Below are 15,556 nucleotides of genomic sequence, written 5' to 3'. Positions count from 1 at the left end.
ACTCAGTAAGTGCAGTCATGCACCATGTAACATTGTTCCTGTCTAGGATGGACTGTGTTTATGACGGTGGTCCCATACGATTATAACGGAGCTGAAAAATTCTTATTGCCTAGTGATGTGGTAGCTGTCATAACATCATAGCACATTACATTACTCACATGTTTGTGGTGATGCTGGTATAAACAAACCTGTGCTGCCAGTCATATACAAGGATAGCACATAGGATTATACATAGTACATGATACTTGATAATAAATGACTATTACTGGTTTATGTATTTACTATACTTGTTATCATTATTTTAGAGTGTACTCCTTCTAGTTGTAAAAAAAAATGTTAACTGTAAAACAGCCTTATGCAGGCCCTTCAGCAGGCATTCCAGAAGAAGGCATTATCATCATAGGAGAAGACAGTTCCATGCCTGTTATTGCCCCTGAAGACTTTCCAGTAGGACAATATTGATGATCCTGATCCTGAGTAAGCCTAGGCTAATGTGTGTGTTTGTGTCTTAGTTTTTATCAAAAGCAGAAAAAAAAATTTAAAAATAGAAAAAAAACTTACAGAATGAAGTTATAAATGTGTTTGTGTTTAAAGCTAAGTATTATTACAAAAGAGTTTTAAAAATTAAAAAGTTTATAAAGTAAAAATGTTACAGTAAGCTAAGGTTAATTTATTATTGAAGAGGCTGGGCGCGGTGGCTCACGCCTGTAATCCTAGCACTCTGGGAGGCTGAGGCGGGTGGATCGCTCGAGGTCACAAGTTCGAAACCAGCCTGAGCAAGAGCGAGACCCGTCTCTACTATAAATAGAAAGAAATTAATTGGCCAACTAATATATACATAGAAAAAATTAGCTGGGCATGGTAGTGCATGCCTATAGTCCCAGCTACTTGGGAGGCTGAGGCAGTAGGATTGCTTGAGTCCAGGAGATTGAGGTTGCTGTGTGCTAGGCTGACGCCACGGCACTCACTCTAGCCTGGGCAACAAAGCAAGACTCTGTCTCAAAAAAAAAAAAAAAGAAAAATTTATTATTGAAGAAATTTAAATAAATTTAGTGTGGCCTAAGTGTACAGTGTTTACAAAGTCTACAGTAGCATATAGTAATGTCCTAGCCTTTACATGCATTCACCACTCACTCACTGACTACGCCAGAGCAACTTCCAGTCCTGCAAGCTCCATTCATGCTAAGTGCCCTATCCAGGTGTACATTTTTATCTTTTATACTATATACTGTATTTTTACTGCACCTTTTCTATGTTTAGATATATTTAGATACACAAATACTTACCACTGTGTAACAGTTGCCTGCAGTATTCAGGACAGTCACATGCGGTACAGGTTGTAGCCAGGAGTAACAGGCTATACCATACAGCCTGGGTGTGTCGTAGGCCAACCAGCTGGGTTTGTGTAAGTATACTCTGTGATGTTCACACAACAACTAGGTCACTCAATGACGAATTTCTCAGAACATATCCCTGTCATCAAGCGATACATGACTGTACTTGCTAAATGGACTATTCCACAAGCCTCCTGGTTTCCTGCCAGTTGCTCTGTCCCCTGATCATGCCTCACCTAGTAGTGAATTCCATATAGGCAGAGATAGTGCCTTGTTCACTGCTGAATCCCCAGGCCAGGGCCAGGTCTGTGGTGGGTACTCAACAAACACTGGTTCCTAAGTGAAAGCCCAGAACTGAATCTAATTCAATTCTGGGGTTTTAGCACCTAGCAGAGTGCTCAGATCTGGATTCACTGAAGCATGTAGCAATAGTAATTAAATGCCTATTTATACTTTTCATAAAAATTATTTTTTATTCTTTTTTTTTTTTTTTTTAGAGATAGGGTCTTACTCTATCACCCATGCTGGAGTGCAGTGAATATCATGTTCATAGTTCACTGCAGCCTCAAACTCCTGGGCTCAAGCATTGATTTAATATTATTTTAATAGAAAAGCTGACCTGAGTGAAGGAGCATGTGTTATTCTGGGTGCCCTTTCACACACATGACCACCTGGCACCCCAACCTCAGGTGTGGGGCTGCAGCTCTTTTCTATGCCTAGGGGGGCCCAAGGGCCTCTGCAGGGTTGTGTTTGAGCCCAGAGGGTGCACAGGGCATACCCATGTGTGGAGGAGGCAGGTGGGCCCTCCTCTCTGGCAGAAACAGAAGTGACTGCAGGCAACAAATGAAGGTTCTAAGCAAGAATTTAGGCCAGGCATGGTGGCTCACGGCTATAATCCTAGTACCTTGGGAGGCTGAGGAGGGAGGAACACTTGAGGCCATGAGCTGAAGACCAACCTGAGCAACAGTAAGACCCCAGCAAGACCAACAGGGGTCTCTACAAAATATAAAAAAAATTTAGCCGGGCATGGTGGCATGCATCTGTAATCCTAGCTACTCAGGAGGCTGAGGAAGGAGAATTGCCTGAACCCAGGAGTTTGAAATTGCAGTGAGCTATGATCATGCCACTGTACTCTAGCCCAGGCAACAGAGCAAGACCCTCTCCAAAAAAAAAAAAAAAAAATTATTTTTATTCCAAGCATCAACATGTGGGTGTGGACAGTGACCTCAGCAGAGACACACATTTCAAAACAGGTCACAAGTCCCTCATGAATAGTTTCCCAGCCTGGCCCTTCCCTTGCCACCTTTCTGCCCTGAGATGGGACAGGGAGAGAGCCTTCTAGTTCCCAAACAAAACACAAGTATCTAAGGGCTGAGAGAGAATTACACAGCCTTATTTTTATTAGTTATCTACCAAGAAAAGGAAAATTTCCCTCCCTGCTTCAACCCCACCTCCACCACCTGGGCCCTCAGGGAGCAGCATCTTCACGGGAGCGCCTTCTGCCAAAGCTGTCCTGGGAGCTTGGGCACCTGTGCATGGCCACCTCTCATACCTGGGAGCCAGCCACAGGCCCCTTCCTCCACAACTTGGGGATGAAAGGGCAGCTGGCATTTCTCCAGCCCTCAGCTGTCAGCCTTGGGAAGTTGGAAAAGGTTTGCGATATCCAGCAGGGCTTGGCGGATGTGGTTCCCAAAGCGCTGGGCATTCTGTGGGAGCCAAGAGCTCAGATGCACCTTCAGGCGTGCCAGCAGCCCTGTCCCCACAAACAAGGACTCCTCCCCAGCCAGGTGGCACCCCCTTCCTCAGGCCTGAGTTGGAGCAGGAGAGACTCACCGTCTCTGAGCTTGAGAATTTGCTGGAGACGTGGAAGAAGATCATGTTCTCGCCTGCAATCATGTAGGAAACCCCATAGCCATCATCTGCCACCTAAGGGCAACACGAGGGGTGAAGGGAAAGACACAGATCAAACCTTGGAGATCTGCAAGCCAAGCTGATGTGCTTGCACTTCCTACAAGGCTCGCAGGAGGGGCCCTACCCCTATATGCTGCATTTTCCCTGAGGACCACCCCCAGGAAACTGAAAACCAAAGAACAGTGACCTCTGCAGTTCTGGACCTCACCCAGGGTTCTAGGACCTTCCAGTTTTCCTCACGGGGCTCATACTTTAGACCATTTCCTCTCTCCAAGGGGGTCTCTAGCCCTCTGACAAACTAGCCCATGTGAAGGTCTCAGTGGGAGACGGCAGCACCCAGTGTGCTACCCAGTCCCCTGAAACCAGCCCTGGACACGGTCACGCTCCAGCGGAGAAGCGATTGGGATGGGTGGGTCCTAGGTAGGTACCTGTCTGCCCAGGTCCATAGCTACCATTCTGCTTCCATGCAGGTCTGGTTATGTTCTCCTCTAAGCAAGGTGCTCCTGCCTCCAGTCTGACCTTGAGGCCCTGCACACCCCACTGAAACCCTTGGGCCCCAGGGCTGCCCACCACCCCCCTTCAGGGGCACTCACAGGGCCAAAGCCACCTCCAGCGCCCAGGTGATGGGGGTACTGGTCAGGGTCAAACATGCGGATCTGGGATTGAGGGATCTGGCTGGTGGAGAGGCGCCATGGTTCTGCGAGCACCTGCAACAGGGAGGCTGCAGTCAGTCAGAGGCACTCAGCACACACTTGTCCAACCAGGCCAGGCACTGTCCTGCCAAGGATGTAGGAATGGACGTGAGTGCCAGAGCTCCCTCACCGCTGCCCTGGCCCCTCATGAATCTTGCCACACGAGTCCCCAGTGACCAGCCTGTCCCTCCCTTTAGCCTCTTTGGCACTGTCGCCACCTGAGAGATTACATATTTGTCTGTCCCCAGGCCCCCAAGACTGCCTACTCCATGAGGAGGAGTTGCTCCCGCTTGGTCCCAGGACCGCAAGCTTGGGTGGGGTGTGGGCAGGAAGGCCAGCCCTGTCCTCCAGGGCAACTTTAGGGGAGTTGCCAGATAGAAAACAGGCTGAGCTCCTGGGCCTAAGAGGTCAGAGGGACAGAGGACACACTCATCAACAACACTGACCTCAGCCAGGAAAGGGGAGCTGACCCCCAGATACTTGGAGACCACGTAAAGGCAGAAGAGGTGCCTGTCGATCCCAGCCCCTGTCATGGCCAGGCGGTACATGTTCTGGTGCTTCTCAGCAGCTTTCCGGAAGAGATCTTGGAGGTCTGGTTTCTGGGGGGCAGAGGTTGAGGGGTGAAGAGAAGCCCTGACCCTTCAGGCAGACGGGCAGTAGAGAAGACACCTCACCATGTGACCAGGACCCCCTTCGTGGGTGGGGGGACTCACCATGTGGGACCCCTCCATCATGGCCTGCACAAAGGCTGTGGATTCGCTGGTACAAGAACGCACGGTCTCAGTCCGTCCCTCCCGGAACATTCTGGTCATCGAGGCCTCATAGGTCAGGCAGAACTTACCCCTGTCCTGGGGTACACAGAGAGGTAAATCTGGCAGGAGGGCACTGGTGCCACCCCGTCCACTCAGCAGCCCAGGGGGGCTCCTACCCGAAAGTGAGCCAGCTGCAGGGCAATCTGCACGAAGGCATCAGGGCTGGTCCGACACTTCTTGATGAGGCCTTTTCCAAAGGACAGGAACTGGAAGCAGTACAACTCCACGTCGTCTGCCAGTGCCTTGGCCACCTTGTAGGAGCTCTCAATGACTGCCTGGCACTGCCAGAGACATGGAAAGGGTCAGCTGGGGTTAGAGCTCTCCAAGCAAGACTCTGGGTCACATCTAGGAGGCATGAAGTTCAGCAGATGAAGGGCAAAGCCGCCGGCCCCAACATCTTTAGGAGGAGGGGCCATGAGGACAACCTGGGGAGAATTGGCCAGCGGGGGCCAGGCTGAGCTTTGTGGGGAAGAGGGAGGGGCTAACAGGTGCTTCATGGACATGATCTTTGCATCACATGTTTTGCTCTACCCACAGATGGCCTTGAGAGGTCTTTGTTCTGGATGCCGGTGTAGACCCTATCCAGTACTGTGAGAAGTTCCTGTCCCTTCCCCTGAGGGTTGGGCCAGATGGTGGGGCAAGGATGGGAGGGGGAGGCAGAGTGACTTAGGTGCCCTGCCCCACCTGCTTAGGAATGTCCCACTGCAGCCGCAGAGGAGGTGCCAGTGCAGAGTTCGGTTTCCCCAGACAGTGCCCAGTCTCTGTGTATCCCAGGTGGAAGCTGTCTGTGCCCAGGGCAAACTACAAGAGAAGGGTCAGACTGAGAGGCCAGCCTCATCCCTCCAAGCCTGCCCTGCAGGTCCCCTCTCCAGGGCTGTTACCTCCCAGAGGTGCCCAATGATGGGGGCATCTGCCCATGAATGTTCAGTGTTGAGACCCAACTGCCCGTTCTTGAAGGAAATGAGAGTGAAAGACTTGTCAAACCACCTGCAGGAGAAGTAGACACCATAATGGCCCTATGTCTATCTCTAACCTTTAACTCTGACTGTAACCACTAACCCTAAAAGTAACCTCTATCCCTAACCCTAACCTCCAGCCTCAAGTTTAACCTCTAACTTCTAACGCTGACCTCTAACTCTCACTGCTAATCATAACCCTAACTTCTAATCTTAATCCTCTAATCTTAACCCTCTAACTCTAACTTCTAACTTTACCCCTAACCTCTAACCCTAACCACTAACCTTTAACTCTAATCTCTAACCTGTGGTGCTGAGGGTGCCATACCTGTTGTAGCAGTTGCCATGTAGCAGGGCCTTGCCGTAGAGGCTGAGGCTAGCCTCGTCTTCAGGGTCATACTGGTAGGACTCCTCATCCAGAGCCACAAAGAAAGCTGCGCGCTCGATGGCCTCCAGGGCAGCCTTGTTCTTGCCGGAGCTGAAGAAGGCTTGGCGTGCCTGTGCCCACTCCATCCTGCAGCACAAGGACTTGGGTGAGGCACCTCCTAGGAACTGGCCGGGCCTGGAGATGGGGGTGCCAGCTGTCTCCACACACTCCCACCTAGCTGCCACCTGCTGGACGTGGGTTACACCTGCTGTCCCACTGATGTTACCACCAGTGTCCTCCACTACCGCAGGTCCTATGCACGGCCTCTCCTGGTTGTGTCTCCAGCCCCCAGTGCCAGGGTGGCAGGCAGGGCTGAGCTCCTCCCCCCTGAACCTGTCAGGACAGCCCTTCCCACGGGCCAGTACCTTCCCCCTGCAGTGAGGGCTGCCAGCTTCTCCTCCCCAGGCTGAGGCGGGGAAGGGTCGTCCAGGATCCTCTGGAACTGCATCTCCAGGTCCCTAGGCTTGAGCAGGCGGGAGCCCTCATAGAGCCACACCTTGAAGAAGCGCCCGTTGTGGTAGACGGCCACGTGCCTGCTCTCCGAGAGATGCTGCAGCACATCTGTGACAGAGGCCATGGTAAGCTGAGGCAGGGCCTTGGGGAGTACCCTGCACACCCAAATGCGCTCTGGGAAGGGTCTGCGTTCCTCACACTGGGTGGCCCCTGCCACCCCTGCTTTGCCCTGGGCCTGCCTTCTCCTGGGGGCAGGATCCATGTGCCTCAACCAGGCCCTGTACTGGGGGCTTCCAACAACAACAGTCCTATGAGGTCATTCGCAGAAGAGGAAACCAAAGCAGCAGGTAAGTTATACCCACTGCAGGAGGAAACATTGCCAGGAACAGGGAAGGCTGCTGCCTCTGCCGGCCCCTGGGTGAGCCCCTCCCCTCTTCCTCTGCAGGCTCCGTGGAAGGCATCCACATCCCTCCTCAGCTGAACACAGGACACCTCCTGCTGCTCTTTACTAACAGGATGACCTTCCCCATGCACAGTGAGCCCCTGCAGGGGAGAGGCTCTGTTCTGGGCCCCTTGGGGGTCCCTGCACCAGCATCAAGCCTACAAATAACAGATGTCTAGTATCTGTCACAGACTGACTACTTTTCATAGTTTCACAACCCCAAGACCCTGGGGATGCTTGGTGGTGAGCAGATAGCAGGGCACCTTGCCACAGTGGGCCACAGCTGAGGGTGGGGCTTGGTCTCAGTGGGTGCCTGGCTGTGGCCTGGTACCTGTCTCCTTGCCGGGGATCCTGGTAGTGTTGAACATCCTCTCCATCTGATAGGAGCACATGGGCACAATGCCCAGTGCCATCACCTGGAGGAAGGCCCAGCACAGCTCAGAGTCAGGTCTCCTCTCCTGTCCCACCCTCAACCCTGACTCAACTCACGGGCTTGATCTCTTCACGGTCCAGTTTACGGCGATACATGATCATGGCATGGATGATGTTTCCCAGGCGGGCCGCCTGCACATCTGTGTTCTTGATGAGCACGAGGTCCTACAAAGAGAGCAGAGCCTGCAGGGTGGGCACCTGTGTTGGGGGGGGGTCACCTGGGTCTCACTGGCCCAAGGACCACCTATCCAGGGACCCGAGGTGTCTTGCTCTTTCTCCAGTACATCCTGCATACACTGTTAGGGTGAACTTCCAGAAATGCACAAGTGACCCCATTAATCCTCTGCTCTAGCTTTGGCCCAAGCTGCTTTTTGATAACCTATTTTATTTATTCATATTTTACTTATTTTGCTTTGAGAAAGAAGTTCTACCACTAATAAATTGTTTAAAATCTCTGGTATGGGCCAGTTGTGTAAGAGTTTCTGGAAGACCAGCTTGTGGGAGTGTTCCAGCCAGCTGCCCTGGACAGTGGGAGGGAGGGGCACACTGTGCAGGTGGGAGGCTGGCTGTGGAGGCCCAGAGTCAGAGGAGGGCCAGTCACATGGGAGAAGGGACAGACAGTGACTTCTTGAGCTCTCAGAGAAGCCTGGCCCTCTGGCCTGGCTGTGGTCTGGCTCCACAGAGGCATGTTTTAGAAAGTTCCCTGGTAATGGTGTCAGGACAGCTGGAAGCTGTCGAGAGTCCAGGAAGGGAACCAAGAAAGGAGGTGACACAGCCTGAGAGACTTAGCGAGGTGGTGACAGGCAGTGGGGTCTCTGGATTCTCCTCATCCTCAGAATCCCCATCTCTCCTAAGCTCTTCTGAGCTGCTCTCCTGAGATCTCTCCTCCTTCCCTCTGCTTCAGGCCTTGCTCCGCAATGCCCACTGGCCCACGGAAACTGCCAGCAGGGCTCTGGGCTGTCCTCCAGGTCTTTTGCCTTGGAGCTGGCACAGAGCTAAGCACACACAGCAGCCCTGTGGGGCTCTGGTTCTCACCATGACATAATAGTTGCTGTTCACCATGAGGGGGCTCCTGCCTCGAAGGTAGATGTACTCTTCCCACCAGTCACTCACCTGTGGGTAGGTAGGAGGTTAGAGCTGGGGAGGGAGCAGCCAGCACACATGGTGGTGAGAATGGGCCCAGGAAGACAAACTTACATAGTTAGTTGCCCACCACGACTTGAATACCAGGTATTTCTGCAGCCTGGGAGCAGTCTTTTCCTGGAATTCTTTGGCCAGCATCTCCATGCGGTAGTATTCCTCATCATCCAACAAGGGTCGCACAGATTCTAAGTACTGTCCAGCCAAGTTATCATCACCATGGGGGCCAGAAAGCAATGGCTACCTCTGTCTTAATCTTCTTCTCAACGCTCCCTCCTCACCCAGCCCCATTACTCTCACGCCCACTCTTTGCACAGAACAGTCCCTTATGTTTGGACAAGTCCTCTGAATCCAGCCTCCCCTGTCCACTGTGATGCTTGAGCCAGGCCCTCACCCGCCGAATTGTGGCTGCCACTTTGGGCACGGGAAGCTTGGGCAGAGATGTCTGAAAGCTGTAGAGCATGGGTCGTCGGCTGCATAGAAGACGGACACAGATCTGGGGGCACAGAGCAGAGTGCTGGGGTAGGAGCCCATGGAAAGAACGGAAACAGACCAGCAAACACTCAAGACCCTCAGAACCATCCTGGCCCCTCTAGAACAAACCCACATGCCAGGCACCAGTGCTCTGCCTGCCTCTCCCCACCCTCGCTCAGAACCCCAAAGGAGGCCCCTGAGATCTCAGACCAGATGCCCAAACCCCTTCACTGGCTTCTGCTCACAACCCAGATCTTGGTGAAGTGGCTGGTCTGGCCATGCATCTCAAACATCCACCCGTGGTAGGAAAGAAGCAGCTTCAGGGTTTGGCGGAAGAAGAAGATGCCTGTCATCCAGACCCCCGTGGAGAAGATGGCCATGCTGAGAAGTTCTCTGGTCTGCGGGCTCTCCTGGGGGCTATACCTATTGAAGAAGGGGTGAGGGCTGCAGGGGGTCATAGCGAGGTCAGCCTTGGGGAGATTTTGACTCCACAGTTGATGGCTGTAACTGTCTCAGGGGAGGCACCAAGGGGGAAGGAACTCCCTGGGCACGCTCATGTCTGATTGCATCAAACACAAGCTGATGTGGGTCTGAGACCATGGGATCCCAGCGGGCTGTCCCTGTGATTAAGTCTACTGTCCTGTATCTGCCCAGCTCGGGAACTTTGCCATTGGGAGCTTGGCCCAGCCCTCCCTCATGACACCTGTGCCCTTTGGTCCGATTCTTACCCCTGAGGGAGGCATTTCTGGATATAACCAACCAGCCCCAAGGAGATGTCCATGTTGCAGTAGGAGGAACCCACTGTTGTCATGACGACGACCAGCCAGCTGGTGGGGCTGCCCGGGTACACACCCCTAAGGAAGCCATTCTGTGGGGCAGAAACAGGCACTCTTATGGAGAAGGCGGGGTGTGAGGTAAGCAGGCACCTGGGAAGTCTTGGGAAAGGGTTCTTGGTCTTTGCCTGGAAGGCTTTCTCCCTTCATCCACCTGCTGTGCTCTTCTTACTCCTCCACACCTTCACCTCACTGTGTCCAACCACACCTTGAGCACCCCTCTGGTGTCTATGCGCTAGTGCCTAAGCCCGGCAGAACTGCCGGCCAAGGTGGTGGTGAGGACCCTGACAATGGGGTAACAGCTGACATCTAGCCTCTGCCTCAGCTCTAAGGACTCTGTTCTGCACCTGCTGGGAGAAAGAGATGGGGACAACCACCTGTGCCCACCTTGATTCGAATCAGGCGTTTCTTCCAGGAGTTGATCCCCGCGAGGTAGATGTGTTTCAGGGCCTCCCGACTGAGCCGGAAGTCGACCCCTTCTGGGGTCACCGTGAACTGGAAGGCCACAGCCTGGTGCGCTTCTGCCATCCTGGGGGTTGGTTGGCACCTGGGAGGGGGCAGGAGGGTACGCGGGCGCGCTCAGGTCGGCCCCGCCCCCGCCTGCCCCGAGGCCCCGCCCCCTGCCCGCGCCCCTCGCCATGAGCCCAGCGGGGCCAACCGCCGCGGGCAGAACCCTCACGCCCACGGTGGCGCAGGGGCGCAGGGTCGCAAGGGTTCGAGCCTTGAAAGCTTGGGAGCCCCAAGGGCAGCGAAGGGCGGCCTCAGGGCGGGAGAGTCATCGAGGGGAGAAGACAGGTGGCGGGGAGACACGCCCCAGGAAGCGGAGTCGGCCTGGACGGAGGCGGGGTTCGGGGGACCCCCAGCCCAGCCGTGCCAACCCCGGCGCCGGCCCCTACTCACAGCTCGGGTTCGCTCCTGTCTGTGTGAGGCTGGCCACTCTGGCCCGTGTCCCCACGTCCTTCAGGCCTGGCCACCCCCGCCCCGCCCTCCCCAGAAACCTGACACCCACTCCCAAATTGGGGTTGAGAAAACAGATGTGGGGCGGGAACCAGAACCCCCCTCCACAGCGGGAGTCAAGAAGGGGGCAGGGTTTCTGCACACTGAAGGCTGCTCAAAGGTCTGGGAGCCTGGGGGTGGTGGCCACAAAGGGTCTCACGTGAGGATGGTGGCATTAGAGCTAAAAATAGCAGAAAGTAGGGGAAAGGTCACCAATGTGTCTCAGCTGTTTCCAGATCCCTGGTGCTCCCAGGTGGCCTTCTGCCTCCAGAGCCCTCTTTGTACCCTCATCTCTCTCCAGTCCTCGCCCCTCAAGTCCTCCTAGTATTTATTATTGCTAAGCTGGAGTCAGAAGAGAGGGGAGGGATAGGCGACCTCGATTGGCAGAGTGGACCCTCAACCACTTTCAAACCCGGAGTACTGAACAGTGAGAGCAGTGGTCACTTTGTCTGTCTGTGTGTACTCGCTTTGGTACTTTCTGCTGCTTCTGAGCAGGGCCAGGACAGGGTGTGAAGGAAGAAGCACATTTATTGTCTTAAGGTACATAGCACAGGGGCTCCCTGCCCACCGCAGGACCTACTCAAACTCGGAGAGAGGTCAGCCTCCTCACCCCCATTCTCACTTGGGGCCTCAGCCCAGTCCCCAGGGCCTTCTGCTCTTAGTCTTTCCCTCCAAGGTCCTGCCCTGGAGGCTCTAGGAGAAATCCAAGGACTAGGAGGGTGGAGAGTCAGGATGAGGGGTGGAAGCTGGTCAGCTGCCTCTTCTGCTGGAAGTAGAACTGGAACCGAGACTGGGCATACTCCTAGGGAAGGAAACCCACACCACGCAGTGATGAGAAGGCTTGGGACAAGCACCCTACAGCCACCTGGGTCTGCCCACAGCCGCCTGGGATTACCCAGGTTTCCTGGAGGACATGCGGCCCTGCTGCTCCCCATGCCCCACCCAGCACTCCCTCCCACCCACCGCAGGGTTACTTACCATGTAACCAAATTCTATGGTGGACATGGATGCCTGGAGGATAGACCACAGACCCCAGAAGAAATGGGATGCCAGAGCATACCTGGGAGTAGTGCAGGAAAAGTAGGGGCATTCGAGTACATTTGGCACTGTTTAGATCCCCTCATCCAGGCTGGTCAATCCCCAAAGCTAACTTCTTCCCACTGTTCTAACCCCTACATCACCCTGACTCTTCCTGCTCTCAAAATGATCCTCCCTGCCAGCCCCAGAGCTCCACCTCTGCCCCACTCTGCACTGGATCCTTATCTGCAGCTTGCAAAGTCTGATTACCTCTTCTTCAATCGCCTTTTCCTCTGTGCCCTGCCCTACCTCCACCCTGTCCCTCCTTCCTCACCGATTGACCTCTACCAGCAGATCTTCTTCCAGTCTTCTCTGCTCCTCTTGGGAGAGGATCTCACCTTTCTTTACCTCTGCCAGGTAATGGCGAATAAAATGGAGCTAAGATCAATGGACAAGAGTCAGGAACTGGAAAAACTATGGAGTATTTCCCAGTTAACCATCTTTCTGGCCATGCCAGACTTCACCTCCCTCCTCCCTCACAGGATGGGTCCTGCTCCCCAGCCTCTGGCCCACATACCTGCTGTCCTTGAGTGGGGTAATCTGTGGGCCTTGCTTTGTAGAAAGGCCATTCCTCATGAGTATAATCATAAACCCATTCACAAAAATGGTTCCCGATGTCAAACCCCCTGCAAGAATAAGGATTTCAGGAATAAGGTATTCAGTCCCCAAATACCCTGGGCAGCTGGAATGCTGAGATGAAGGGGCTGGTCTGTTTTCCCAGGTCCCTATGGGAACAGATCTATGGGAAGCAATCCTCCCACCCTCACCTGTAGTTGTAACTGCTGTACTCAAAATCCACCAGCATGAGGCTGTCAGCATTTTCTGGCTCTGAGAGCAGCAAGATGTTCCCTGGGGGAATAGGGTGAGGTTTGGTCACTCCAGGGCACTCTGGCTCCTCCCCCTTGGGTTGGGAGACTCAGATGCCTTCTCTTACCTTCCTGGATGTCATTGTGGCAGAAGACCACTGGTGATGGGGTAGCGTCTAGTAACTTCCTGCAGAGATATGGGGGCATAGGGTCCTCAGTAGGAGTGACTAGAGGAGGGCGAGAACTACCCTCATAGGCCAGGCCCTGACCCCAGCCCTCAATAAATACTGGGTAGGACACTGTCAGGCACCTGGCACCACCTCCTGCACCTCTTCTGCCCCCACCCTCCCTTTCCCCACCTCTGTCTTGCCTGCCCTCACCTGAGGTTGCCCATCTCATCCTTCAGGCTGTACATCTCCAGTAGGTTCATATGGGGGAGGCCACTGGGGGGCAGGTCCTGAATCTGCTTTAGGTACCTGAAGCCCAAAGAATGGGATATACTTACTCTGCTATCCCTCCCCTCTCCTGTCTACCCCTCAGGCTGGACCATCTCACCCATTTTCCTGTCACTGTGTGACTCTTCTGGCAAGCGTTTGGAAGCCTGTTCTGTGAGAGCCCATGCTAGATACTGGGATACCTAAGCCACTCAACTGGAGGGCTAGACAGAGCACAGACATCCAGCCACACAGCCCAGGGTGGTAACTGCTAGAACAAGAGTTCGGCTCAGGTGTGTAAGAGCCCTGGGGAGGCCCCTGACTCACCGCTCCATGGTCCCAAACAGCCAGTGGGGCTCCTTGGTGAAAGGCATCTCCATGCCATGGAACTGGGCCATCTTCGTGGCAATGGCTGCTGACAACACCGGCTCTCGAAGCTCTCGAGTTTTCAATGGCCGGCTCTGCACCCAGGAGCCTATCAGGGTGGTGAGGGGGCTGGGGCAGGAGGGGGAAGGGATGGGGTAATGGGGGAGAATTCCCTACCTGGGGTGAGGGATGTGAAGGCAGGCACTGGGGAGGGGAGGGGCTGGGGCAGGTGCCAGGGGAGGAGCGGGCGGGGCTGGGGCGTACTGGGATGTACTGTTCCAGTCGGCCCTCTGGAAAGACTCCATAGAGCTGGGGCCCCAGTGACCGCTCTGCAAGGATGGCGAACATCACGCTCTCGAGGACCAGGGAGTCCACGCCCTGAGGGAAGATGGCCAGCAAAGGGGCGGAGTCAGGAGGGGCCAGCAAAGGGGCGGAGTCAGGAGGGGCCAGCAAAGGGGCGGGGTCAGGAGGGGCCAGCAAAGGGGCGGGGTCAGGAGGGGCCAGCAAAAGGGCGGAGTCAGGAGGGACTGGAGGCAAAGTGGCACCGGGCATGGAGGAGTGTCTGCTTTCTCCTCCTACCAAAGTTGGGACTTCCGAGCCCACTGCCCGAAGGCTCGGAGCACAGGCTTTATTATAATAAGGTACCAGTTACTCAGACCGTGAGCCTCAGTGTCCTCGAATGCGCAGCGAGGCAATGCTACTTCAGTGACAGGTCTTAAAGCCATGGCCGCTGGGGCCCGCACTGCCGCCTCACCTGCAGGATGGCCCCGTACAGCCGCAGCAGCACCTCCCGGGGCTCCTCGCCAACGCTCGGCAGGTGGTCCGGGAGCGAGCAGCGGAAGAGCAGGTTACTGAGGCCTCCGCTGCAGACGCACACCAGGCGCGCTCAGCCCGCGGCCAGCCCCGGGGCCCTCCCGGCCAGGCCAGCCGCGGACCCGCCCCTGCCCCGCCCCCGGCGCGGGCACTCGGGGACTGCAACCACAAGGAGTGTCGTGAGGGCCCCGAGGATGACTGCGACCCCTGACCCCGGCCCACGCACCGGAGAGGCTGACCCCTGACCTCCCACCTCACGGGGTAAACCCTCAGCTCCTCGGGCTGTACTAGGCGCCAGGCCCCGCCCAGGTACTCCCGGCACCACTGGTAGGCTCGGCGCTCGGCGTCACGCGACAGCGACGAGAAGCGCCGCCGGTTCGGGGCCGCGTCCGGGCTCTTAGACTGCCGCAAGTTGTCCTTGGCCAGGCAGCCGCCAACAGCCCCGCCTCGGGCCACATCAGTCCCCTCCGCCGCCATGGCGCGGGCTAGGCGGGGCCCAACCCCCGGCAGCGCTCCGCTCCCTTCGGACGGGCTCGGTTCCTTCCGGCCGCGCTCGGCTCCGTTTCCGGCCGGTCTGCGCTTCTCCGGTTATACTCGGGTCTCTCCGGCTCTATTCGGCTCTTCGCGGCGGCGTTCGGCTCTGTCCGCTAACCCTGTTCCGGGGCCTCTTTCCGGAGGCCGAATTCAGCGGGTGGTCTCCGTCGTGCCCCGCCCCTATTAGGAACAATAACCAATGGCTTGTCTCTTTGGGGGTCTGATACACCCTGTGGGCGGGGCCTCGGAATGATTAGCGGCTGTTTGGACGATGGCCCGGAACCAGGGAAATGGATGAGCCAATCAGAAGCGTCGAGAGAGCGGCGTGTCACGTGGGCGGGATGGCCGGTCTTCCGCCGGCGCTAACTGTAGTGTCCTTGGGAGTGGAGCGGGCCGGGTGCTCTGGGACAGGTGTCGCAGAAAGGCGCAGGTGAGGGGAGACCGACCTTCGCCCAGGTCCGGGAGCGGAGGGAGCAGCACGGGCGGCGACTGCAGCAGCTCCGACGGAAGTGCCCCCTCCCTCCCTCCGTGGCCCCGCCCCCGGGGCCGTCGGGCGAGGTGGAAAGTCCCTGCGCGCGCGTGGCCGATCCTGAGCGTGGGTGACGCTGAGGGGAGCGCGTGTGC

The 15,556-nt window shown here is 55.8% G+C and overlaps 2 protein-coding genes across 5 annotated transcripts; both read right to left on the bottom strand.

The window, feature by feature from the left end:
* Positions 1-2,706: 2,706 nt before the first annotated feature.
* On the bottom strand, positions 2,707-11,299 carry CPT1B (carnitine palmitoyltransferase 1B). Of its 2 annotated transcripts, none has more exons than XM_076006872.1 (19): positions 10,807-11,299; positions 10,294-10,453; positions 9,802-9,941; positions 9,319-9,496; positions 8,994-9,095; positions 8,657-8,794; positions 8,495-8,572; positions 7,517-7,624; positions 7,359-7,443; positions 6,498-6,693; positions 6,034-6,267; positions 5,631-5,736; positions 5,434-5,550; positions 4,866-5,030; positions 4,651-4,785; positions 4,384-4,536; positions 3,839-3,952; positions 3,168-3,260; positions 2,707-3,040 (listed from the first exon to the last, which is right to left on the bottom strand). In XM_076006872.1, exons 2-19 carry the CDS (start codon positions 10,432-10,434, stop codon positions 2,957-2,959), a joined length of 2,367 nt encoding a protein of 788 aa, XP_075862987.1. In that variant the 5' UTR covers positions 10,435-10,453; positions 10,807-11,299; the 3' UTR covers positions 2,707-2,956. The 2 variants fall into 2 exon arrangements, with proteins under 2 accessions (XP_075862987.1, XP_012644955.1); XM_012789501.3 differs by having other exon boundaries at positions 6,034-6,219.
* Positions 11,300-11,412: 113 nt separating this feature from the next.
* CHKB (choline kinase beta) lies at positions 11,413-15,109 on the bottom strand. Of its 3 annotated transcripts, none has more exons than XM_076006873.1 (11): positions 14,625-15,101; positions 14,340-14,448; positions 13,850-13,963; positions 13,547-13,680; positions 13,166-13,261; positions 12,914-12,972; positions 12,747-12,828; positions 12,497-12,605; positions 12,254-12,357; positions 11,881-11,962; positions 11,413-11,704 (listed from the first exon to the last, which is right to left on the bottom strand). In XM_076006873.1, exons 1-11 carry the CDS (start codon positions 14,873-14,875, stop codon positions 11,630-11,632), a joined length of 1,215 nt encoding a protein of 404 aa, XP_075862988.1. In that variant the 5' UTR covers positions 14,876-15,101; the 3' UTR covers positions 11,413-11,629. The 3 variants fall into 3 exon arrangements, with proteins under 3 accessions (XP_075862988.1, XP_012644956.1, XP_075862989.1); XM_012789502.3 differs by having other exon boundaries at positions 14,652-15,090; XM_076006874.1 differs by lacking the exon at positions 13,166-13,261 and having other exon boundaries at positions 14,625-15,109.
* Positions 15,110-15,556: the final 447 nt, after the last annotated feature.

This window comes from Microcebus murinus, chromosome 10 (assembly GCF_040939455.1).
Source record: "Microcebus murinus isolate Inina chromosome 10, M.murinus_Inina_mat1.0, whole genome shotgun sequence".
Taxonomy (NCBI): domain Eukaryota; kingdom Metazoa; phylum Chordata; class Mammalia; order Primates; family Cheirogaleidae; genus Microcebus; species Microcebus murinus.
This window is presented reverse-complemented; position numbering and strand designations above follow the sequence as displayed.